Source organism: Crocodylus porosus, unplaced genomic scaffold, assembly GCF_001723895.1.
Source record: "Crocodylus porosus isolate Cpor-Errol unplaced genomic scaffold, CroPor_comp1, whole genome shotgun sequence".
NCBI lineage: Eukaryota > Metazoa > Chordata > Crocodylia > Crocodylidae > Crocodylus > Crocodylus porosus.
Genome location: NW_017728921.1, coordinates 24109550 through 24135099, shown reverse-complemented (window position 1 = coordinate 24135099; position 25550 = coordinate 24109550). Strand labels below are relative to the sequence as shown.

Genomic DNA, 25550 nt, shown 5'->3' with positions numbered 1-25550 from the left:
TCCTTTGACCTAACTTCCTCCATGAGCTGACTTAAGAATTCCTGGTCTAGCTCTTCCCCTTGGTTGGGTGGTCTGTAGTAGACCCCCACCGTTAAGTCTCTTTCCCCTTGACTGCCTTGTATTCTAACCCAGAGCACTTCAGTGTGCCCCTCTTCTGACCTCATGCTACTTGATGAGGATGTGTATTCCTCCTTGCTGTAGAGTGCCACACCCCCGCCTTTCCTCCCTGTCCTGTCCCTCCTGTACAGCCTATAGCCCTTGATATTCATTGCCCTGTCATGCATCGGGTCCCACCGTGTTTCTGTGAGCCCCACTATGTCTGGGTTGGTGTCAGCTAGCAGGAGGGTAAGTTCCTCCTGCATGTTCCCCATACTATGAGCGTTTGTGTAGAGGCATTTGAGGCCTCCTGAAGATGTGTGCACTGGCCCCCTAATCTCAGTACTGCCCTGGCCCCTGTTTGTTACCTGGGTATTTGTTCTGTTCGTCGTCGGTCTAGGCTGGGCTGTACTTGTGTGTGCTGCTTGGTTTAGCAATCCAGTATTCAGTGGAGAGCAAGTCCAGGGTGTTGAGGGATGGAGTTTTGTGCTTGTGGCAGTGGGCTGTTACAAAGCAGATTGGCAGCTGCATTGGTCCTGGTTTCTCACTGCATGGGACTTCATCCTGACACTGCATTGCAACAGATGAGCTGGGAGGCCCCAGCTGTGCAGTTCACTGTGGCCAAAACTGTGTCTGACAGGATGGGGTGTGGTGGTCTGGCCAGGCACAGAGGGAAGTGCTGGCATTTTGTGCTACCCTGGTATTTGGGGAGCCAGCAGTACAGAAGATCTGGCAGGATCCTGAGGCAGCAATTGAACTCGCAACTAACAGAAAGGTTCCCTCAAGAGCAGGGGATGGAGTAGGAGGGGAAAGTCTTCATAGCTTTTTCCTCCTCCTACCAGCATTGCCTCAGTCTCACCATGTTCAGCTTTTGCCACTTCCTCCAGGTTGGGTTGTCTCAGTCTGTGGAAACTGCTCAGTGCTCAGGTGGGTCTGCTCAGTTTAGGGCTCTAGAGAGTCTAGACATCTTGCAAGCTGGGTACTGCTCTTCTGGTCCTGCTGGTTCTGAGTAGGTTACCACATCATCCAATATGGGGTTGATCGTACAGGACCAGGTCTTAGGCAGTCTTGCCTAATGGTTATGCCACTAAGAATGGTGGGGGCAGGGGCCAGTCAGATTTCAAGAGCCAAATTACTAGGTCTTGAGGGAAATCCAGGAGTAGAGTCCATAATAAAGGCCAGGGTCAGGATCCAGGTATCAGATGCTCAGTTACCAAATCAGAGGGACAATCCACAGGGTGAAGTCTGAGAACAGAGCCATACTTGGGTCAGGAGCCAGGAAACAGATCCTCAGGGAAATCCAAGGCCACAATCCAGAAACAAGCCAAAACCAGGGTCAGGAACCAGATGGCTGACCACAGCAGACTAGGTCAGAACTGTTGACTGGCTTGGAGTCTGCTGACATAGGTGGAACTAAATGGGTGACTGCACTCCAGCAGTCAATTGGGAATCCAGCCTAGGCTGCCAAGGCAATTAGCCCTAGCTGGCCTGCCTGATTAGGGATTCTGCTCTTTGTGACATAAGAAAATAAACCCTGACAGTGTGGGTTTTCAGGCTGGAAGTCACCAACATGTAGCAGAGGGTCCTGACTTCTATGATCAGGTGATATATCACCTGGACAAGGGAGAAGAGATTGATGTCATATATCTGGACTTTAAAAAAGCCTTTGATCTGGTGTCCCGTGATCTCATGCAAAAATTGGCCAACTGTAGCCTCAGCTACATCACAGTCTGATGGCTGGGGATTTGTCTCCGAGGTCAAACCCAGAGAGTGGTAATTGTCAGGTGATCACCAAGTATGGACGCACACCACTGCACCCAGTTGACACTCCTTTCACGTGCTGACCCCAGTCAGCATGGTTGGGTTGGTTCTCTCTCTCTCTCTCTCTCTCTTTCTCTCTCCCTCTCTCTCTCTCTCGTATCTCTCCTGCCACGACTTTGGTGGTTTGCATAAAGGCGGGGAGGGGTGGTGACTCCCCGACCCAACAATGACTGGCACCTAGTTCATGTTGCCAGGTCCAGTTCCGGCACAAATAGAAAAAAAAACGGGAATCAGAAAAAGAAAAAAAACTTGTCATCAATGCCAAGTTCCCTCCCCAACTGCAGGGACTCAATGCAACCCTTCTCTTTACTTGTCTTCACCCCAGACATTTAGCTGCCCGAGTTGTGGATAAGTGGGGCTCTTTTCCTTCCTTTGTAACTGCTGCTGCACCGGCTTAATTGACCTCCCACAGGGATCAATTAGCACAAAAAACCCACAACAATGAAAGCGCCTCTTTTTCTTCTCTCTCTCTTTTTTTTGTGAGAGCTCCTCCAAGCTTGTAAGACCAGATCTGTCTCTTGCCCCATTCCTGGGGACTTCAGTTTTGGGCAGCGGATGACTACCACCCTACCTGCCCGTGTCATCCTGTCCATTCACTCACTACCCACCTGGTTCCCCTCTCCGTCCTGGAAATAGACCCAGCCGCTTAATTATGCCAATCCCCCTCACCTGGCGAGGTGGTAAAGTCAAGCCGGGGCAGATCAGGAGCTCCCACTGTAGTGTGGCCACACTGCTCCAGCTGGGCATGTGCTCTTGGGCGGGGAACCACCCTGGGTAAGTAGTCTCCAGTTCTTCACAGTAGTTGATGGAAGTAAATCATCATGGTGCACCATGACCAGTGGTGTCCCCCAAGGCTCCATCCTTGAACCTGCACTCTTCAACATCTTTATTAATGATGTGGTCATTAGTGTCAGAAGTGGACTGGCCAAGTTTGCTGATGACACCAAACTTTGGGGTAAAGCATTCACAACTGAGGATAGGCTGGTGATCCAGGCCAACCTCAACAGGCTCAGAAAATGGGTGGATAAAAACCTGGTGACATTCAACACCAAAAAATGCAAGGTACTCCACCTTGGGAAAAAAAACCCACATCACACTTATAGGTTTGGCAGTGCTACACTTGCTAGCACCATGGCTGAAAGGGACTTGGGGGTCATGATTGAACACAAGATGAACATGAGCCACCAATGCGATGTTGCAGCTGGTAAAACAAACAAAAGCCTGGCACCCCCCTGTACTCAGCCTTGGTGAGGCCGCAGCTGGAGTACTGCATCCAATTCTGGTCTCCACAATTTAAAAGGGATGTGGAGAAAAGCTTGAGAGAGTCCAGAGGACAGCCACGTGTGTGGTCAAAAGGCAGGAGAACTGGTGCTATGATGAGAGGCTGAGAGCCATGGGACTCTTTAGCCTGGAAAAGCGCAGGCTCAGGGGTGACCTTACCTACCTAAGGGTGTCATGGAATTTCCATCAATGGGAGCCCTTCAGTCCAAGTGAGACATCTTTTTAAAAGCTATGCTGTCACTTACACCTTCCCCCAGTCCCTTCAGCGTGTAACTTTTACCAGTGTAGACCTCACTGAATGCAGTCCATTGAACTTTACACTCAGGTTCTGTTGCATCAGTTTGCTGCAAAGGGCAAGAATAAGTTAGACTGACCAGGAAGAGAAGGGTCAAGCCCTTCATTCTCACAGCCCTCATCTGGTATGAAAATGATTCCCCTCTCTCTGTCCTGAAGCATAAAGATTAACTTTGTATTTATGTAGGTCATTCATGAAGATATTAAATGAGATCTTCATAAGATCACTGCCATGCTCAAGCAGACACCTCCATGCGGTTCAGTCTAGTACCATTCAAATGCTACCTTTGGCTTACAGTCCCTCAACCAAGTTTCTAGTCTGTATCAGCACTCTTAACCAAGCCAAATTCATTTTACAGATAACATTTCATGAGAGGCTCTGTTAAACATTTTACTGAAATCCTTCTGTATTATAGGAGCTGCATTCTCTTCATCGACTAATTTGCCATTATATTAAAAGCAAACAATCAAGCTTACATAGCAAGATTTGTTCCTTTATAACCCATTCTGCTTAATTGCTCACAGTTTCTTGCTCTACTTGCCTTAGTGATTTTTTTTTCTTCATATGTGTAGTGTTTAGGATTGCAGACATTGATGGGTTGCTAATGGTTAGAATCACCCTTTTTTTTTTCCAGTCAAACTCAAATTCTGCTTGCAGTGATAATGAGTGGGTAGGTTTTCTAGCTGATTCCCTTAACACCAAGGGATAGTAGCAAACGGAGCTAGAAGAGACCTCAAGAGATCTTTAGTCCAGGGCTGTCCAACTTCTGAGTGGCCACAGACCTCATCCCACTTCCCCCTCCAGGGTAATGGCAGGAAGCAGAAGCTGGAGGAAGGAGAGGAAGCCTGGAGACTCTGGTGGCTGGGGAAGGGGGCTGGAGGGTGTTTACAGCATAAACAGGAGCAGTCAACAGATAGCCAGGAGCAGCATCCAAACCCTGGGGAGGCCATGGTGGGAGTCTGTGGGCCACCAGTTGGACAGCCCTGATTCTAGTCCAGCACTCTGCCTCAAGGTCACTGATGCCCACGATCTGCAATACTGGTTACTTACGTTCATGAAGCCCTTTCATCCCTAGCATGAGTCTTGCGGTGTTGTGCAGCACTTCGCGGATGGGAGTAGAAATGTGTAGCTGCTATCCATGCTGTACCTGTTCCCTAGACATGGGCTCGGGGCTGTGAATCCAGCATCTTCCATCAGCATTGAATTCCCTTGAAAGAGGGAGAGCTGAAGGCTCACATTGTGCAACTTCTAATTTATGTTTATGTTCCTCTTTATTTCAAATGGCCAATTTCTCACTTGATTTATTTGCTCTTTTACTTTCTTTCATTTTTCTTCCCTCTAGAAAAGCCAGAGAGGGAGAAAGATGAGGTCAAGACACAGAATAGCCAAGTGGTTAAGGCAATCCCCAAAGCAGCGGGAGTTACAGCTCTGCTAAGAAAGGCCAGGATTTGAACCTGGATACCCCACATCACTTTAGCCACAGGCCTATTAGATCTGTCTTGGAACCATTCTTAGAGCTGTTTACTTAGTGTAAACCCTTACATATTTATTGGGTAAATGGCAGTGACTACAGCCTAGTGAGCAGTGTACTCACCTTGGACGTGGTCACTGCCATGTGCTTACAATCAGCAGCTTTAATCAGGGAAAAGAAGGACTTGCATCTGGCCCTTCTTCATCCCAAAGCAGCCTCTGGTCCCTGGCCATCCTGTGGTTATGGACCACCTTTCAACAGAACAAAAACAAAATCTGAAACCTCAGCTGTTTTCATGAAACAGATGCCATTTTCCATTCAGATCTGTCTGGGCTCTTCTGGCTGTGAAGCAGGGACCATAAAGCTCCAGGATGCAATAGTGTCTCAGTGGTGGATGCTCTCCTGGGTTATCATGGATGTGATGTCATGCCTCAGTGCTGTGGTGCCTGGGTGTTGCACTGCGAAACAGTAGAGGGGATGCAGTCCTGCCTCAGTTCAGGAGGTGCCCAGGTGCTATAGCAGAGCAATGCAGTCATGTGCTGTTGCTGGAGGCTCCCACATGCTGGGCTGTGACAGAACCAGGATTGCTGTTGCGTCTCGGTGGCAAATGAGCCACCGAGATTCCCCGCTGTAGTCCAGGCAGGAAGGAGTCAAGGCAAAGACCTTGCAGTGTAGGTTGGTGTCTGAATCTCTTTCCCTGAGAACCTGGTATAATTCTTCTTATCGACATTTATGGTTATGGAAACAGTAATTGAGGGGAGCTATAACTGTGTGTGCTCACTGGCCATGCCAGCACATCCCCATTCCCACGTGCCCGGGGTCCTAAGTGGCCAGTCAGGACTGTCTCTCCCAGAGGGAAATCCTCGGGATGAGGCTTGACTCATCCCTGGATCATCACCTGCTCCTTCCTCAAAGTCATCTTCCCAAGGGGGCAGAACTTCTGTAACAGGTGGGATCATGGCCTTCGGAGCACTCGGTGTCCCTGGGGATCCAGGCTGGAAGCAGGTGCTGATGTGCTTGAAAGCCACTCAGCTGGATGAAGGTGCTGCCATCTCTATATAATGTATATGCTCTACTCTGGGTATAGAGTTCCCAGCCCTTGTGTGTACTGCAGGGGAGTTGCCTCTCCGACAGCTGAGTAGACAGGGCAGAGGGTGGGAGCTGTGCTGGAAGGCTACAGAGGAACTAGGCTGTGGAGAGGGCATGGGCCAGCAGGCCAAGGGAGTAAAAGCAGATGTGATGGAAGGGTACAGAAGGCAGAAAGGAGCTAGCAGGAGAGAGAAGGAGGAAGGGCACAGGGTGAGGAAGGCACAGAGGATAGGGAAGAAGTTCATAAGTGTGCTGGTGTGGGTAGGGAGAGAGAAAGGGGCAGGAAAGGGGCAAGGGGAACTGCTACCTGAATATAAGTGTGGTGTATCACCAGGATCAGGTGAGGGAGCCACAGGTAGGAAGAGATCTAAGGTGATTGACAGTTCTCTCCCAAGGCCCAAACTGAAATGTCAGTCCCCTTTGGGTGCCTATAATGCATCCTCTTTCCTCTCAAGCCCTACAAACTGGCAGATGGATGCAGCTCTATGTTGCTCTGAGCCTATGTACCAGAGCAGAAGGCTCAGGGTCCAACAGGGTGAGGTGTGAGAGATACTATAATCTCTCCAAGGTGACTGACCCCACTGGCCTGGCATTTGTGGGGTGTGATGGCAGTCAGGGAGAGAAGGGAGGTCAGATGCCAAATGCACTGCTAGTGCCCATACACTCACCCCTGTGTACACACCTTTACACGGGCACATGACTCCCTTGTGCACACAAAGTACATCAAAACACATACACCTCCATGCAAATATTCACTCGTTCTCACACATGGACACAGATTCATTCTCATGTCATGCTGACACCCACATACAAATACCAGGCAGTCCCATTAATTCGCTTGATCTCCTGTGCACACGCGTGTGTGCGTGCAAGCACACACACACACACACACATTCTCTCTCTCTCTCTTCTCCTTAGCAGATTCCCTGGGAGTCCTTTGGGCATGTCCCTGCTCTAGAAATGCAATGTCTTGTTATTAATTAGAATAACAGTAATGGGAAATGAGAGATAATTACAGACAAGTGCCCAGAGAGCAGCTGATGAGATAGGGAGGCTGATAGTTAAGTAAAGACATAACGCTGCCTACAAACTTAATCGCCTGCATGGAATGAGGAGGGTGTCGTTGTGTTCACACACATTGTGTTTGCGGCACAGCTCTCCAGCTAAGGCCAACTTCCTCCAAGCCTGAGAGCTCCCACAGAGCATTTGTGCCTTTGTTCTGCCCTCCAAAATGATGGGTCCTGATGGGTCCTGTATGTGTCACATAACCACCTGGCTGCTTTAGCCCCTGCTCTCCTTACAAATTAGGCCTTGTTACAAAGCCCTTTCTAAACAACAAAAAGTTTGGACTGAAGCCATCATGCATGGCTAAGAGTGTTGAGACCTACAGGGCGCCCCCAGCTCTGCCATCAACTTACTGCACGACCTTGGACATGTCACTTTCCCTCCCGGTGCCTCAGTTTACCCATTTGTAAAATAGGGACAATGATCTGGACCCTCCTAGGCAGATGTTTTACAATTTATGCATTAAGGGCCTGCTCATTGCAGCTGAATGATCGGACCCAAGAAGCTGCTCTATACTGCTAAAAATGAGGAGATCTAATTCCCTTTATTAGTCCTATTTTTACTTTCCTCTAAAATTTACACAGAAGGACACCTAGATCTGGGAATTGGTCGCCTTGCTGTGGGTCTGATATATCTGTTTCCTATCAGCTCTCATGTACATAGAATAAAGGGTTCTGTCAAAGCCAGCTGGTGCAGGCTGTGGGTGTTGGGTGCTCATGGTTTGAAAAGTCACATAGACTTTATTTTTCAAAATGTTGTTCACTCTTCATTTAAGAACTCCACCAGGTGCAGGTGGAACAACATGGACACTGCTCTATGTTTTTAGAAATGAATCTATTAAAATGTGATAAGACTATTTCAATGGTCTGCATCTAAATGGCAGGTGCTGGCTATTGGCAAAAGGCAATTAATATACTAAACTACCAGGGAATCCAACACTTGCAAGAAGATTTGACAGAAATCATTGTGACAATGCTACTATTGTGCCCAGTCCAGCCAAGTCATGGCTGCCGGAATAATTTTTAAGACTGGTGGCTTAGTTCTTTAGAAAATGTTTTTCTAATGGCATGTACTTGCTGTAGACAGAATGCCATTCAAAGAAGAAGGGAGGTTTAAGGAAACTCACCTTGGACTTTGTTCAATTCAGGACCTCAGTTCAGTTCCCTACTCTGCCACAGACTTCCCTTGCCACCTGGGAGATTCCCTTCACTTTATTTCCCCATCTGTGTAATGAGAAGAATGGCTCATTCTGCACAGAAAGGTTGGGAGGATTCAATCCATTAAAGGCTGGTATGGGAGTTGAGTGAGAGTCCTCCGTGAATAGAAGACACTAAGATGAAGCTGTGCTTTCCCACTGGGAGATACTACCCAGACAAGGCAGCTGATTCTTCCAGTGAGTTTGGCAGCGGGGTCTGATTTGCTTTGGGGAGGAGGAGGGAATCTTGTTTCATGTCTGTGCTTATTCCTTGGGGTCAGAGCCAGGACTATGGTGCATGATGGGGCAAACCAGCTGCTGAGCATATTTGCTCTCCTCCCTCCCTGCAGAAATCCGGGAAGCCTTCAAGGTGTTCGACCGTGATGGGAATGGCTTCATCTCCAAGCAGGAGTTGGGCACAGCCATGAGGTCTCTGGGCTACATGCCCAATGAGGTGGAGCTGGAGGTCATCATCCAGCGGCTGGATATGGATGGTAAGCCCTGTCCTCTCATTCTTCTCGGGACTGTCATAGGTCTTGGGAACTTTCCGGGACCCACCTCTGTTTCAGGCAGCATCTTCCAGGGGCCTATGGATGGCAAGGCAGGACAGAGCTGTGCTGTGCAGGGCGGGGAGCTTCGTATGCCCTCCAAGATCCCCCCCATCCCCTCAGGTTCCTTTCTCTCTCCTCTTTCAGCCCTTTCCCATCACCCTTCTTTCCGTCTGTGCTGCCTCTGATCCTATCTCCTCTGCTTTCAAGTCATGTGGTAAATTCAACCCTGGCTTGGAAGTCGGAAAGCCCACCAAAGGGAGGCAGCCAGCACAGTCCTGCTGGGGCTATACCACATGGGTACTACCTCCCACTAATGGATGCAGCAGGATTGTGAGCAGGTGTGGTCAGCCTGGGAGATCAGGAAAAGGGGAGGTGAGCCCAGAAATACCTTGGGAGTGATCCCCCAACCCAAATATTGAGGCCCACCGTTGTGTGCAATGTGCACTCCCTCATGTCAGCATGGAGGAGGAGAAGTAGCAGAGCAGGACCCTGCCCTGCACAAAGTGGCGCTTCCCTCTCCCTCTCCATTAAATGACTCACCCACTCTCAGACCAGCCATCTTTCCCTCTCTCCCCCCTTTTCTCTGCTGTTTTTCTCCATCCTTCTCTTTCCCCATTCTCATGTTTGCTCTCTCTCCATTACCCCTCTTTCTTTCATTTTCTCCCTCTTTCCCCATCACTCATCCTCCATCTCCCTCATTCACTGTCTCCATCTCATCCCACAGTATGTATCTGTTTCCCTCTGCTTTCTGACACTCCCTGCCAAGCCCACCCCCCAGACATACAGGCAGTCCCCATTGACAAGAAACTCCCACAGATGCATCCTGCAAGAGAAGAATTATGGCCCTTATCTCTGTCCTTCTCCTTATCTGTCTTGTTCCCTCCATCTCTCTCTCCCTTGCGCTGTGCTCCATTCTCTCCCCCTCTGCCTCCAGCTTAGCTTGTATGGGAATGAATATAATATCACTGCTGTAAAAGGTGACAGCACCATGAAATACACTCAGGTGCCCGAGTAGGGCTGTGATTGTCTAGGATGGGACGTGCTGTCAGAGCTGCCTTCCTCTGCAGCCACTCACTACCTCTGCCCTCTGCAGAGGAGTGTGCTGCACTGTAGGCTAGCTAGACCTTGTCTCTGAGTAACTGGACCAGCGTGGAAGAAGAATGCAGCTGATCTGCAGCCCGTGGGGTGCAGTTCCTTCCCAGTTTTGTTACCATCTCCTCGTTCCAAGCACATGATCTGTTTTTACACTGCTATATTTTAAATGCTTGTTAAAGAGACAGGAGGTGGCCAGTTTAAAATCTAGTATTCAGATTTTGCAACAGGATTTACAAAATCCTAATAGGAACAGAAACATTTATATAACATACAGCAGATACGTGTACCTTATCACCCTCCAATGACTCATCCATCACTGGATAAGTAGCCTACTATGGCTACTAGCAAATGTTATTACTTCTTGAGAGAGAGAGTAGTAGAGAGCTGTGCAATAGATCTGAAAGGGCTCTAGCTGTACTGAAGAGCCATGGCAGGGGCAGCTGCTTGTGTACAGGTGTATGTTTTTATTTGAATGAAAGTGATGTTTGAAACCAGATTTCCTTTTACAGTATATGGGAAACACGAGCATCATTTAGTCTAGGTTTGTTAGTGCACAGTACAGAAGTGGGGCAGGGCAGCTGGGCACCAGGGTCAGAGGCCATGCAGGGCGGGACCAATGACTTCTGGCTGCTGATGCCCATGATGTGACTGTGCAGCTGCATGGCAGCTGCTATTTTTCTGCCCCTCCTTTAAGTCAGCATCCAGGGCTACAGCCCTGGTCACCTGCCTTCATTTTGTTACCGATGTAATAGCTCCCTCCTGCCCACAACTCTCAGAACAGGATCTGTCAGGCAGTCAGCATCCTGCTCCATGACAGCTGAGTCCAAGCGAGGACGCAGAAGGACCTGGTTAGTAGCCTCGGGAAGCCAGAAGGAACTCCAGGGTCTGTCTGCACTCAGAAGCCTCGCTGTAGCATTCCCTTTTCAGTCCTTATGGTTGCCCTCTGTCCTCCTGTGAGCACCAGGAGGCCTCTCACTTCCCCTTGTCTAACTCCGCGTACCAGGCAGCACAGTGTCAAGCGTCTTGTGCTATTATCATGGCTGATCTCCTCCCAGAACTTGCTCCCTCTCCTTCATCACTGTAACTTTCTCCCCTGAAGACTAACCCATGGGTGCCTGCTCTAATGACAGCTCCACCCTCTTCCAGCAGTCTTCTCTTTTCCCCTACCCCACTGCTGCAGAGGCACTCTTCTAGGTCCAGCATCTCCTTCCCTACCTTCACCTTTTACTGCAGCTGCCTCCTGTTGTCCTCAGCTCCTCATATTCCTGTCCCCAAACCCTGAGACTCTCTCTACTTCCTGCCCTCCAGGCATCTTCTTCTCACCTGCTGCAAACCTCTCCTTGCACCCCAAGTCTTCCCAAAAGCCTTCTTTCACCCTCTCTTCTCCCCCAGGGAGAAGGAATGTCCTTCCGCTCATTCTCCAGCCCTAGGTCTTGTCTCTTTCTCACCTCCACTGGGCAAGGCAGACAGTATCTCTGCTGCTACATTTGTACTAAGCCAGTGTCCCTACAATGTTCTATGAATATCTACTATAATTATTAATCATCATCACCATCATGTCCGCTATAATGCTGGGCTGTTACCAGTGTGCAGCCTGGTTCTCACAGACTGCAAATAATCAGGTGTCCTTTCTCCAGCCCAGCTCTACCACCTGGGCTTTGCTCTGATGCACTCCTGACAGCCCAGCCTCTCTGGATAGTCAGAAGTACATCCGGTGTCCCAGTCAGGGCCACAGGCTGACAGGTGTCCTAGTTAGAGCCAGGGCTTGACTTCAAGGTGAGCAGCCATATGCCTGAGACCTAGAGCTGTCAGATACGTTTCCTTGCAACAGCTGATACTGTTACTGATATAAGCTGCAGGGAGTGTGCTGCCAGCAGCGCCCCTGCTAGCAATACCTCTGGGAGGAGTATGAATATGAAACCCTGGTCTCAGGTCTTGGCAGGTATATAAAGGAGGAATCTTGGGGTGCGATATGGCAGGTAGGTAAAGGAAGGACTTGGGGCTGCACCTCCAGAAGTCACAGCACTAATCAAAGGGGTCTTAACATAGTTTTGAATTCTCTGTGCCCTTGAGATTCTGGACCCTTCTGGGGTTGAGTGGCCCCTGGTATAAACTACAGCAGCTGAGGGGTTGCTTTACTTTATAGCTGCATCCTCAGAGCTACCTCCATGCTTTTTAGTGGTTTGGACCCTGCTATTAAATAGAACAGCCCAGGTGGTGCTCTAGTTTCCAGCTGCTTCCTAAGAGCTGCTTGAGGGCTCCTCCATTGCCTGAAGCATCCAGCATCTGCACAGCAGCATGCTTGTGTTATGGATATTCCCTTTCCCTGGTCTCAGTATCCTCACTATGCCAAGGATTGCAGTGTGTGGCTGCTTACAGCAGCCCTATCCCATACCTGTAACGGGAAAATTCGCCCTCAACCCCTTTGCTGCACAGCTCAGCCCCTGTATGCTGCCGCAGCATTGCTTAGGGGCAGGGGAGAGGGACAGAACCACGCCCTTTACTTTGCCCACATGGGATGGGATTCCTGTCTCACTGGTACAGGTATAAATGCAGAGCAACTCCACTGTACAAAGAGAGAATGACTGCGAGCAGAACCAGCCTCCCTCATTGCTGGATCACATTGGAGCCTGTTCCCATCACTCTTTACTGATCCTCTTAAACAGCTTGTTAATTTATTGGATTTTTTTTTCTTCTAAAAGCCTTTTGGGCAGGGCTGCCAAGTCATCAGCTCCCTTCATTATTCATTTTTAGTGCTGGCTTGACAGCCCTGGAGACCAAAGTCCTTTTTATCCACAAGACAGATCCAGCACAGGCAAATGCAGGGCAAGTAGCACAGTGCATTTGCCCTGGCCATATAGATCAGCCATGCCACAGGGACTCCGGTTCCAGAGAGAGCTGACTTTCAGGGATCATTGGTACTTGGCTGTTGCTACAAAGTAGCTTGTTAATGCAATTCATGGGAGAAAGGGAAGTTATGCTGCAAAGCCCCATTCCCTTGGATCTAGTGTGGGAGCATTTCTGGGCCCAGTGCAGCCCCACCCACAGCCCCACAACCTATTCATCTTCCCTCTTCCCAAGATCTTTATCCTGCAGAACAGAGTCATCACATGATGATACAAAGCTGTGTTCAGTCGAGTCCACTGAAGGTGCAGGCAGCATGAAGTTGCTCTGAAGATTTCAGGTTAGGGCAGCAGCATGTATAACCACCCTTCTGGCCTCCCTGAAGGAAGAGGAGCACAGTCGAAAAGTATGGTTTTGGTTTCTCATGCCAGGCCTCATCACACAGCCTGGGGAGGATCTTGACCCACCAAGATGGGACCAGGACATGACCCCTTAGAGTATGGCATGTCCTGATTCTAGCCCTTTATAGGAGCCAGCTAAGTTTGTTCCAGGAGCAAGGGGCTCCACCCGCACCAGCAGCCAAGCCGCGACAAATACAGCCATGCACTTGTGATGGAATGACTGCATGCACAAATACAGACTGGGGAATGGCTGGCTAGGCTGCAATACAGCAGAGAAGGGTCTGGGGGTTACAGGAGCCCTTAAGTTGAATATAAGCCAACAGTGTATTCCTGCTGCAAAAAAGCCAACAGCAAGCCTGTCTACATGTGTTATTAGTGCATGGTAAGATTACTGGGCATCAAAAAAGAAGTAGTAAATAGCCTCCAGGGAAAGGGTCTACATGTGCACTGGCTTGGAAGCAAATTTGTTCTCAACTGGAGCAGGTAAGACAGGGATGTTCCTGCCCCTTTGTCCTGTTCTGCCCCTTTGCAGCAACCAAGGGGAGCTCTAGGCCCCCCAGGTGCCAGCCTGAGGCTGGCAAGGAGCAGAGGGCTGGTCCCAATCCCCACATGGGGGGAGAGAGCTGTCCCAGCAGCTGGGACTGCTGCATCCCAGCCATGTGGTGATCAGAGCCAATCCACATGTGATCGGGTGCCTGGCAGCCATGTGGGGATTGGAGGGGATCCCAATCCCCACATGGTGGTGAGACGCATACTCTCCTGATCCCCACATAGCTGTCCCCACCAGACAGGGACACCTCTCTCTGCCACATGGGGATCAGGTCCTGACCCACTCCCCACCTGACTGGAATGCAACAATCCTAGCTGCCAGGACAGCTCTCCTGGCCACGTGGGGATCAGGATGGTCCCGATCCCCATGTGGCAGAGTGACAGCTCCCCTTCAGCTAGCACAGTTCCCACCATATGGAGCGTAGCCAGGCAGCAGTAGGTCCCCTGCTGTCTGGGCTGACCAGGAGCAAATTATGCCTGGCCAGCATCTACACATGCATTGCTATGCAGTTGCTAATGGACAGTTAATCTACTAGCTGTATTTTCAGGTAGTAGATAACTGTGCATTAGCCTATTTTACTGCACAATAGCCTAGCACACAGTTAAACAGTGATGCTTTACTGTGCAGTAGATTAGTCTACTGTGCGGTAAAGCATCTCATGTGGCCACAACCAGTGATTCTTCCACTCTGTTCATCACTTGGTGAGGGCCTCAGTTGGAGTAGTGTCCTGTCTTGAGCTCCACACTTCAAGAACGATATGAACAGTTTAGAAAGAGTCCAGTGCAGAGCAGCAAAAATGATTGCAGGCCTGGGAAGCAAGATGTATGAGGAAAGGCTAAAAGACCTAGAATTATTTAGTTTGGAGACGAGAAGACTGAGGGGGATTTGCTAACAGTCTTCAAATACCTGAAGAGTGATTATAGAAAGGATGGAGATTAGAAGGAACTTTCTGACTACGAAGGTGGTCAAGCACTGGAACAGGCTGCCTAGAGAAGTTGTAGCATCTTATCTCTGGACATTTTCTAGGGCAGGTTATCTTGGCTGGGATGCTTAAGTCAGGGAATGGGATGATCATGGGGCAGGACTAGATGACCTCATGAGGTCCCTTTCAGCCCTACTTTCCTGTGATCCTATGATGAAGAATGACTAAGAGCTGGGGTAAAGATGAGGCACATGGTATTGGGAGCCAAACACCACCCATTTCCAGTGGAAATTCAACCAAAGCTTGTCAACTTCTTTCCCACCTTATCTGGTTAACCTTAGTGGTGTCCTGTTTCCCCTAGTAGCAACATTTCTCCTGCAGCATTAGAGGTGCTGACTGGACTTTCCATCTTCCCTGGTTCCTACCCTGGGATGCTGATCTCTGGCTCAGCCCTTGCTGTGAGGCTCAGGCCTCACTAGTGAAGTGTGACTGAATTTCTCATTACCTTTTGCTGGCTGTGGTTCACAGAGCCCTCAGATCTATGGTTTATTGACTGCGAGTATCCCACTTACTGTTGGATCGGGCTGCTGGCTGCAGTTCTGGAGAGGCCCAGTTTCCCCCTTGACAGCTGAACAAAGTTATCATCAGCATAAAGGAGATAATTAACTCTGGCATCCCCTAATAATTACCCAGAGGCTGCAACTCTTCTGGCAAAGGCACCAGATCACAGGGGTAGATAGTTACAAATGCCAGACAGAGGCTGCAGCCCAATCTTGCAGGTCTCTCATTTCCCAAGGTATCAACTTTCCTGCTGTGTTGAGCCCATAAGCAGGGTATCATATCATATCTTCTTGGATGGGGTGGGAAGGAACAGAGCAGGGGGAGGCAGTGCCAACAGAGGCTTTCTATAGTTTTCATGGCATCCAGGTATGTATGTCTGTCCTGTCCCCCTTGCTACAGTACTGCGAGACAGACGGTGAGGATTAATTCACATGGGCATGCCAAGCACTTTAAAAAGGTTGCCTGGAAGGCAGTAGAGATGGGCAGAGGGTCACAGCTGTTCAGGGACACAGGTGAGGTTGATGATATAAGTGTCTCTCCCCAGTTCAGGATTTTCACCCTCAGTTGTGCTCACGTGCCTCCCACTCAGATCTTTTTTGCCTCCCTTTTCTTTGCTCTATCTGTCCTTCTCTCTCCTTCATCCTGTTCTGTCTCTCTGTACCTCTCTTTTATTCTTTGAGTCCTCAGATATGGAGACTGCATTCAGGTCAGTGACTGACCATGCATCTTTGCTGGGACTGATGGCTTAATTTGGCCTGTCCGTGTGGCACACGCAGTCCCTACTTCCAACTTGCAGGCCACCTGCCCTTCCTGGCTACACAGAGCAGGGGCAAGGACACTTCAGTGTAATAGAAATGTGGGGCTGGAAAGGGCCTCCTGGACCACTGAGTACAGGCCTCTGCATTCTCAGGCTTTTTTTAACCCGCCCCCCCAAAAAAAAAAACAAAAAAACAAAACCCAAATCACCATTTTATTTGCTCACCCACAACTAGATGGAACTATGTCTGCAACACGAAGAACACTCCGTAGTGTGCTACAGGTACGGGAGATGAGGGAATTGCCAGTGCCCTGCCACTGCTATGATGGGGAGGTAGATGGTTAATATATATGTGACAGGCAAGTATTTCAGTGGGTGATATCTTTTATTGGACCAGCTGCATGGTTGAGATAGACTTAGACAAGCTTCTAGATGCAGTGCGTGCTTCAAGTTGGTATAAGGCCAGAAGATCCACTACAGAGGAAGGCAAAAACCCCTGCAGTCTCTGCCAGTCTGACCTAGGGGAAAAAAAATCCTTCCTGACCTCAAGTAGAAGAATAAGATTCCTTAGCCAGGAACCTCTGGGCTTCTGGCTCTTGCAGGCTTATCATGACACCCCAGTCAAACCCGCATAGTCTTAGCTGTGGCCAATGACAAAGGAAAGTAAAATCACCCCATCCAGAGGTGGATGGCATTTATGGAGCAGCGAATACTTTTCTGGCCCCAGCTGGCAACCAGCAAAGTCCTAAGTCATGGGATTAGCAACAGCTTCTATGCTACAGAGCTACCTTTATACCCCAACCTGGCATATAGTTTTCCCATATGGGCCCTATGTGGAAGCCTCTATTTCCAGAGATCCATTAATGGAAGACCTCCAGGGCTTTATTTTGAACTCACAGTGCTCAATGTTGGCATCCTGCTGTGCATTCAATAGGCAGTACTCCAGTTGCCCCAGCACCCCCTGGGCCAGAAGAGGAGGGCTTGTGTGGGGACAGGATCATCAGTTAACACGCTCTTAGACCCTCTCAGAACTGCCAGTATTATATTGTCACTTGGAAGGGTTTCAAACAGATCCTTTTCTGCCTTTTCTAATTCATGCATGGATTTGCATTCTGATTCTTTCAAACTAATTAAGCAAATAGGCCCCAAACACCATTACCAACATTTCATCTATTTTTTAGAGGTATACAGAAAGTCTCAGTAATGTGTTCAGGAAAAAAAATCGAAGAAAAGTATTGGGGTGGGGAAGAACAGGCACAATTTCCTAATGACAGAAATAGATTATGTGGTTAGGCTGTAACTTCTCACTCTAAGCTTCTTGTATCAGGGCCCACATCTTGGGTCTGTGTTTGTGCAGCACCTGATATATATTGGGGTTCTTGGGTTTTTTTGAAGGGCTGAGGCTTTGGGGAAAAATTGGCAGTGGATTGGCACTTTGACGGAAGGAGAAGCCAGGTCCCTCCTGTGTGTTCCACCTCCACTCATTCTCCAAAAGCTACCTGGAGGGCTTCTGGAAGGCTTAATCACTCCTTCAAAGGATCCTGCACAGTTCTGGGTGGATCTGAGCTAATGCACCCAGGAGAGGGCAAGTCACCCATGGGAGGAGGCAGGGAAATGAACCAAAAATCAAAGCAAGTGCACTGTGATGGGAAAAGTGACTCCAAAAGAGAAGGCAGGGAAAGCACTCAGATACCACCCAGCAATCAGACAGAAGGGAGAAAAAAGGGGGAGAGAAGCTACAAAAAGAGAAAAGAGGGAAGTGATGAATGCAAGTGAGAGAGAGATGGAAAGAAGGGAGGAGTTAAATAGAAAGAAAAGGGAAAATGGGAGGAAAAAGGGAGAGATGGACTCAGAAGAGAGGTGGAAGAAAGGAAGAAGAGAGACAAGACGGAAAGAGAAAGAGGAGGGGGAGGATAAGGTAAACAGCTGATGCTCAATGCAAAGGGAGGGAAGGAGGCAGCCAGCCTGGCTCCACTGGCCCAACCAGGGGCTGCTGCTCTCCATGCTGTGGAGCAATAACTCCAGTCTCTTTCTTTCTCAGGGGATGGGCAGGTGGATTTTGAGGAGTTTGTGACGTTACTGGGTCCCAAGCTCTCCACCTCGGGGATCCCCGAGAAGTTCCACGGCACAGACTTCGACACTGTCTTCTGGAAGGTAGGAGGTACCCCTTGCCCAGGACTGTCTCCATGCTCTCCCTTCTCCCTGACACCACTGCAGCCTCATCCTTAGATCCCAAGCCTTGAGCTAGACACAGTCCTCCTTGGAGACAGGTAACACAGAGAGATGGCAGTTCTAGACATGTCTCTAATCACAGAGGTACAAACCACTCCTGGTCTTTCCCTCAGATCCCTGGGGATCTGCCTGGGAAGGAGCAGCCAGTGCAGTGAGGGAATGAAGAGAAAGAAGTTACTCATAAGAAGGAGGTCTTGCTTAGCCCAAACCTCACCAACACTCCTCATCTATAGAGACCCACCAAAAGCCATTGCCCCTTACAGCTGCAGTGTGCTCCAATGTAGATCACTGTTATCCAGAGCACCAAAGTGGCTGCTGACGATATCGGTAGGATCAGGTCAGCAAGCAGCATGAGCACTGGAGCAGGATGGATAAGAGAAATGTTATCCCTTACTACAGGAGTGAAGGCAAGTGAGATGCACAGGAACTGCTGACATGATGCAAACTGGAATGTGTGCTCTTATCACACTTAGTAGGGCAATACAGGAAACATCACCAGTGGCAGCTGCTGCAAAGTGAACCCAAATCTCACCCCAAATCCCCCACCTCCTATGCATACAGATCCCCACTACGTAGCTATTGATAGTTCAACACCAATATGCTAAATACATCCCGGCTGAGGCGAGATCACTGTTGTGAAGTTAGCAGACTCACATGACAGCCTGGGCTGTTCTGAGTCTTAGGGAGCAGTTGCTAGGCATCAAAGGCTGCATTTCACTGAGACATTTCAGTTTTCACTAGCCTGACCAGAGTATCCTAAAGGAGCAATGACCAATGACCAGCTCCTCCACTGTAAGGCCTTGCCCCAACACCTGTGTCTGCAGCTACCTAAGCTTCATGGACAGCAAAGGCTTGACAGTCCTGGAGGTCATCAGTGAGAGGGAAATCTGGCTTGGACCTTGCCTCCTTTATCAAAGGCCCCACCGACTGTCTCTGGGCCCCTGCATTACATTGCAACAGGAGCCTCTTTGCAGATGTAACTTAACGTGTTTTTAGAAGACTAGGAGTAGCTGATAGCTGCTGATCATATCCATCCTTGACCTAACACCACTGATCTAAACTGAGGTGCAGCAGGTTAAATTCTGGCCTCTTTCTGAGCAGTGCCATTTCCTGGGAGCCAGATTCTTCTGGTTTTTGCACTCCCCGGCACTGACAGTCAGAGCAGCGTTCAGCCTGGCATCCCCTCTGTTTTATGCAACTCCTTGGGCCTCCCTAGATGGGTCTCCCACAGGCTGTTGCTCACAGCACAGCTCTCCAGGCAGGAGCTGGTTTGAAGTTTCCAGTTTGGGGCTAATTTTTGGATCATCTTTTTCCTCTCGGTGCATTTTGCACTCCAGAGCAGGGATGGTCAGAAGGGAAAATGGAGCTCAGGCAGGGCATTTGTCTCCAGCTCTCTAGGTGTCTGGGAGCCTGGTGTCACTAAGTGTGACTAAGGGTGTGGGGGTGGAAGGGATGGCAAATAGTCATCTTGTGTTTGCAGGCAGCAGAGTCCCCTGCCTGAAGCACCTCTGTCACATTTGTATACAGTGCTGCACCCTGTCGCTTTGTTCCTTCAACTCATTCTGTTCCCCGTAGCATGACATAGTTGTTGACCATATGACAGCTCTGACATGACTTGTGACAGGCAGCAACTCTTTGATAGCTATGACCCATGCATGATGGGGACCACTGTGCTGAAGTGTGAGTGGATGGTGGCAGTGACAATCTGCACCCCTTGTGAGAAGGGGGCTGGTGCTTAAGGGTTGGGCAGCCCATGTGAGGGCAACCCTGTAACATGCAAAGAGAAGTCACGCGATGCCCATGCGAGTTTCCATGACAATAATGCAAGGGTTGCATTCCCCCATGAGAGAGCCATAACTTCTTCGTGATCTTTCCCCCTCCACCACAGTGCGACATGCAGAAACTGACAGTTGACGAGCTGAAGAGGCTGTTGTATGACACCTTCTGCGAGCATCTGTCCATGAAGGACATTGAGAACATCATCATGACTGAAGAGGAGAGCCACATGGGCAATGCTGAGGAATGCCCCGTTGATGTAGAGAGTAAGTGCCCCCTTCCACCAACAGCTGCAGACACAGGCAGAGCTTCTCCTTATTGGTATTTGCCCTACAGTCATGGACCTGAACCCTATGGTGCAAGATGCTGTGTAGATACGGGACAGAAGGATAGTCAGGGTGCCCAGGAGATCACAGTTAGATCAATGCAAACAGCCATTTTTTTCAGATTTTGGGAAGTTCCAAAAAATGTAAAAGAATTTTCTTTTTCAGGTCAGCCTGAACTGAAATGCCAAAGAAATGGCTCTGTGCCCCATTTCGCGTGGTTCTGAACTTTTTTTTTAAAGAAAACAGAAGGAAATTTCAAAAGCTGTTTGGAATAAGAAGCTGGAACTGTTTGTTTAGCAAATGTTGGAGCAAATTGTGTTGATCATTCTGTGCAACAACTCAGTGAAACCAACCCAAATTCACAAAAACATTTCGCTTGTCAAATCTGCATTTTTTGCTGAAAAAAATTGTCAGACAATTTTCCCCCAGCTCCCGTCACAGCCTGCCGTGCAGGGGCACCCAGCTCCATATGTGGGCAGTCACAATGTGCTGTCTCTGTTCCCACTGTGACACCAGCCCTCACCAGCCATGCTGCCCCTAACAAGCCTTACCTGTGGAAGAGGCACGACTGTCTCCACCGGAAGCAGGATCTGGGTTTGCTTTGATACAGCAGAAGCTAATGCAGGGCTGGGTAACATCAGGGAGATGCACCATCCTCCTTGACCAGCTACCCTGTCTTAGCTGAGGGACTGACTGAAGTGCGGGTTGGACCAGCCAAGCGTTCTGAGGGCAGGCCTCAGATGTATGGCTTGGTGCCATGTGCTTTGTCCCCCGCTCTGACCCAGGGTCAGTTTTGTGCATGTTGTCTGGGTGGCCAAGTGATGCCAGGATGTGTGGTGCCACCCACGGGAATTTACTGATCTTGAACAAGTTCTTGAGTAGGGCCTCTGTCCTCCCTGCTGCTCACATGGTACTCTGCAGCTACTGCACTTGGGATTATGCCTCCTTCTTGTGTCCCAAGCAATGTAACACAGCCCTGTTGGGTCTTAACCTGAAAAGAAACATTAGTAAGTTGTAGGTGAAAGCCATTTGTGATCCATTAAAAGGAATCAGTTGATCGTGACCCCCAGGAATGCCTAAGTCTGGGAGAAAAGTCCTGGTTGCCCTTCCACCAGGAGTGGCACTGTGTGCAGGTGGTGCTAGGACCCTATGCAGAAGGCAGTTTCCCATCTTATACACATCTGTCCATCAAACCGTCTCATAGGATAAAAGTGACCCTAAGCTGACAGTGACAACAATGATTACAGGCCCAGAGAGAATGACCTAGGAGGAGAGACTGAAGGAGCCAAGACTGTTCAGTTTAGAGAGGAGAATAAATGAGAGGGCTCACCATAGATGTATCCCACTCCAGAGGTGGCTGCATTTTGGCTTGAAGTTATACTGCTGCCATGTAAATGCCTAAGAACATTAACTGGTCTATAAGTTATCTTACTGGGTGATTTCCTGTACTCTGATTGGCTGCATTCCAATTTGTATGACTGCACTATTATGCTGAGGGATGGGGGAATCTCACTGAAGCACGAGCTTGAGATCCACTCTGTTCTTGTGCCAAAGCCTGTCCTCAGTGACCCAGTTGTAAATGGGTACCTGTTCATTCAGCCTGGGGAATTGAAGGCAGCCAGACGTGATGCTAGTCTTTGTGCGTGTCCCTGGCATGCCTTAGGCACTGTGAGCTGGTGGAGTTGGAGGACATTTTCTTGACAACTATTTACCAATAACTGTTTTCTAAGCAAATTAGCTCATTCCAATTAACTGACAGCCATTGTTAAGCCACACACACAGGAATGTGCATATTCAGTTGAGACTTACTACACCAAAATTATGTGACTATATCTACTCTGATAGGCTACTATAAACTCTTCTGCTCTTACTGGCTTCTGTGCCTAATATCAGGTCTGCAAATAGGACTGGTTGATACCAGGCTCCCTTGCCCCCATCCTACTCCTCATCAAACTCAAAAACAAGTCAAGTCCCCATGTGCTGGGCACATGGGCAACACACAGACCACTGAGCTGCCACGATCTGTATACAACCCCTTCATGTCACTGCCTTCTGTACATAAATCTCCTGTTCTATACTCTCAAATTAAGGAGCGCTGTTCTAGTCATTCCCACATGCACACCACATGCACACCACAGGCAGCACAGTTGCTAGTACATTTTATGCATCTGCAGTAAAGGCCTCTGTATTCCACATATGCCTGGATGGTGGAGATAACTACATTTGGTGCAAATGTGGAGCGAACAGCTGTGCTCATCCCATTCCGTGCACATGTAGCCGAGCTTCCCACCACACTGGCCATTCCCGCTGACACAGAAGATTGCCGCAATTCCTAAACATGTTGGCTGTGGAGGTCACAGAACTCCATGCAGGCACCACAAGTCCTCTGCCACTAGAAGCAGCACATTTTCTATACTAGTTCGCTGTGGAAGCCATGGGAATTTTCATTCATAGAAAATGGGTTGACAACCTGTGGCCCATAGGCTGGAGCCATTGAATCCAGACCCTGGAGAAGGGGCTTTGGCAGTGTTTGATGAAGGGGGTTTTACCTATGCCACACTGAGACTGGGTGTCAGAGAGAAGTGGCAGTGAGAAGTGGTGGCCAGGTCCTAATGCTGGCCCACCCTCAGCCAAAACAGGGTCATTCCAGCCCGCTGCCAGAAAACATTACCAACCCCCAATATAAAACATAGTGAGTTTACTGAGTACTCTGGTACCACCAGCCTTGTGGGTGAGGAAGATGGTGACGTGCCATCTTCCCCCACCCGCCTCCCAAGCATTCATGAACCAAGCAAGCCAGATCACCTGAGTCCTATTAGCCCTTTTTTTTTTCTTTTTAATTAAGAAAGTGGCAGTTCTATTCTGGCTCCAGGCTGCTTCGAATGTTAATACAGGAAGGGACCACTTGGTGCCATGCAGGAGAGCTGCTGCTCAGCATGCCAAATGGCAGCAGGCTGTGGCAGGGCTCCTTAGCAAACCCATCAGCACCCATCTCGCATCAGGGAGCGATCCTCAGCAGCACTTGCCAGACAAGCAGGATGGTGCTTCATGTACGAGGGTCTTCCTAGCAGGTGGTCTTCCTAGCAGGTGGGCTGCAAGCTAAAAGCAGGGAGGGCACAGGGATGTCTGAAGACACCCTGGGGGTGCAGGTGGGGATGGATCTTCCACATATGAAGGGCTGCAGGGGACATTAAACTAACATGCGTCCTCTGTCCAATCCCTCCCTTCCTGTTTACCCCTTGTCCCTCTTCTGCCCCCAACCTCCTTGACTGCTTTCTCTGCAGCCTGTTCAAACCAGCAGATCAGGCAGACGTGTGTCCGGAAGAGCCTCATCTGTGCTTTTGCTATCGCTTTCATCATCAGCGTCATGCTGATCGCCGCCAACCAGGTGCTGCGGAGTGGGATGAAGTAGCTCAGACAGAGAGACCATCAGCCAGAAGAACAAACACAGAGATACCTATATAAATATAAATATATATATATATACACACATATATATATATATATAAAAAATATATATAATCTATACACCACGGGGGGAGAAAGCAAACTGTATTCCTCCATGGCACACGTCTTGGGGACACCCACCGGCTCCTCACTGACATCCTTTGTTTCCCTCCTCCGACTCCGCCTCTGATGGGAATGCCCTTCCTGGAGACAGGGCCCTTTGTCTGGAAATCACCTGGGGCTGGAGAGGTCACCTGGATTCGCATGGCTGTTTGCGGAACATTTAAACTAAAAGTGCATGCAACGTGCATGGACCCCCCTCCTGTCTGAGTGATGCAATAGCGTGTGCTTTTATAACTGGGTACTAGGATCCTATCAGATATATATTATATTCTATATCTCTATATTTATGATAAACCAAATCGTCCCTTAAGCAATACACACTCGTCAAGATTTTCTATTGGAGATTTGGGTGTTGCATGGACCTCAGTAACAAGGGCTGGATTCCACCACTTGCTGAAGCATCACCACCCCAGAACCACCTCCATGCTTCTAACCTCCTCCTAGCAGGCTCCTTCCCAGAAATTCACACTCTTCACCATATCTATCCCTGTCCTGTCATTAAGCCTGCTCTGTGCAAACGAGGGTATGCTGCCAGTGGAAGGAGAGAGCGATCGCTGCTGGTTTATAGTCTATTCTGTATTGTCTAGTCTGTATTGCAGCTCAGTCCTTGCTGCCATCAGAGAACCCACACACGGGACATTCCCTAGCTATTCTTACCAGGTGTGACTGGTGCTTGATGGGCATCAAAGCACCCTGGAGGAGTTCACGGCAGGTGTGACTCACCTGATTTTGGCCTTGGAAGCACCCCTCTGACTCAAGACCTCACTGTCTCTTGGGTATGGTCATCATCACTGTCACTAGAAGCAGTGCCCAATCCATCCTACATTCCAGAGAGGCAGTGTGGACCACTGAGCAGAGGACTAGAGTGGGACTTAGGGCACCTGGGTTCTCTTCCTGCTTCTGCCACGGACCTGCTGGAGGACCTTGGGCAAGTCCCTTCCCCTCTCTGTGCCTCAGTTTCCCCATCGTAAAATGGGGGTGATGATACTGACCTCTGTCGTAAAGCACTTTGAGATCTACAGTTGATAAGAGGTGGGTTATTAACCAGCAGGAAATGCTGGACCCCACTACTATTAATCAGCCATCCCCAAAGGTTGCTGGCTATAAGCTGCCTTTGAGTGCTGCTCCATCCCAGTTCCAGAGACGGCTGCCACCTCTCTGGTCTGGTAAATGAATGTCCTGAGGGAGCACTTCTGAACTGCCCTATACCCACACACACTCACCCTGGCTCCCATCACCTGTACCTGCTCCCTGCCCATATCTGTATCTGAACACTGTACATGCTCACACACCCTCTAGCCTGTATGTAGCATCCACCTGTTCATCAGACTGGTTTGGATTTTGGTTTTTCATTTTTTTCCCCCAACCCAAATAAAAATGTAATTTATAAACTGCTTTGGGCTCCTTTGGATCTGGCTGCGATGGGCGGCAGGTTGAGGGGAGGGGAGGGAGGTATCCTGTTAGATGATGAGTCCAGGAGTGGACCCCATGACATCCAAAGGGCTTTCTATAGGCTGCATCAGGGTCTGTGTGTAGGCACAAAGGCAAGTGGATGAAGAGAAAGTGAGCTCGGGTGAAAGGAAGGGCTGGAGAATGAGGCTAGCTAGTGGGGCAAGGGGGTGGGAGATGGGTGTCTCAGGGAAGTGAGGCAT

At 49.3% G+C, this 25550-nt stretch overlaps 1 protein-coding gene across 2 annotated transcripts in view; it reads left to right on the top strand.

Moving 5' to 3' along the window:
* The window catches only part of CABP7 (calcium binding protein 7), an 85615-nt gene extending 60323 nt beyond the window's left edge, over window positions 1–25292 (top strand). Inside the window, exons 2-5 of one of the 2 annotated variants that reach the window (XM_019539301.1) lie at window positions 8664–8807; window positions 18036–18148; window positions 20115–20268; window positions 23613–25292. In XM_019539301.1, the coding sequence (XP_019394846.1) occupies window positions 8664–8807; window positions 18036–18148; window positions 20115–20268; window positions 23613–23740 (539 nt within the window). In that variant the 3' untranslated portion in view covers window positions 23741–25292. The other variant, XM_019539299.1, reaches the window with a different exon arrangement.
* The last annotated feature ends 258 nt before the right edge of the window (window positions 25293–25550 follow it).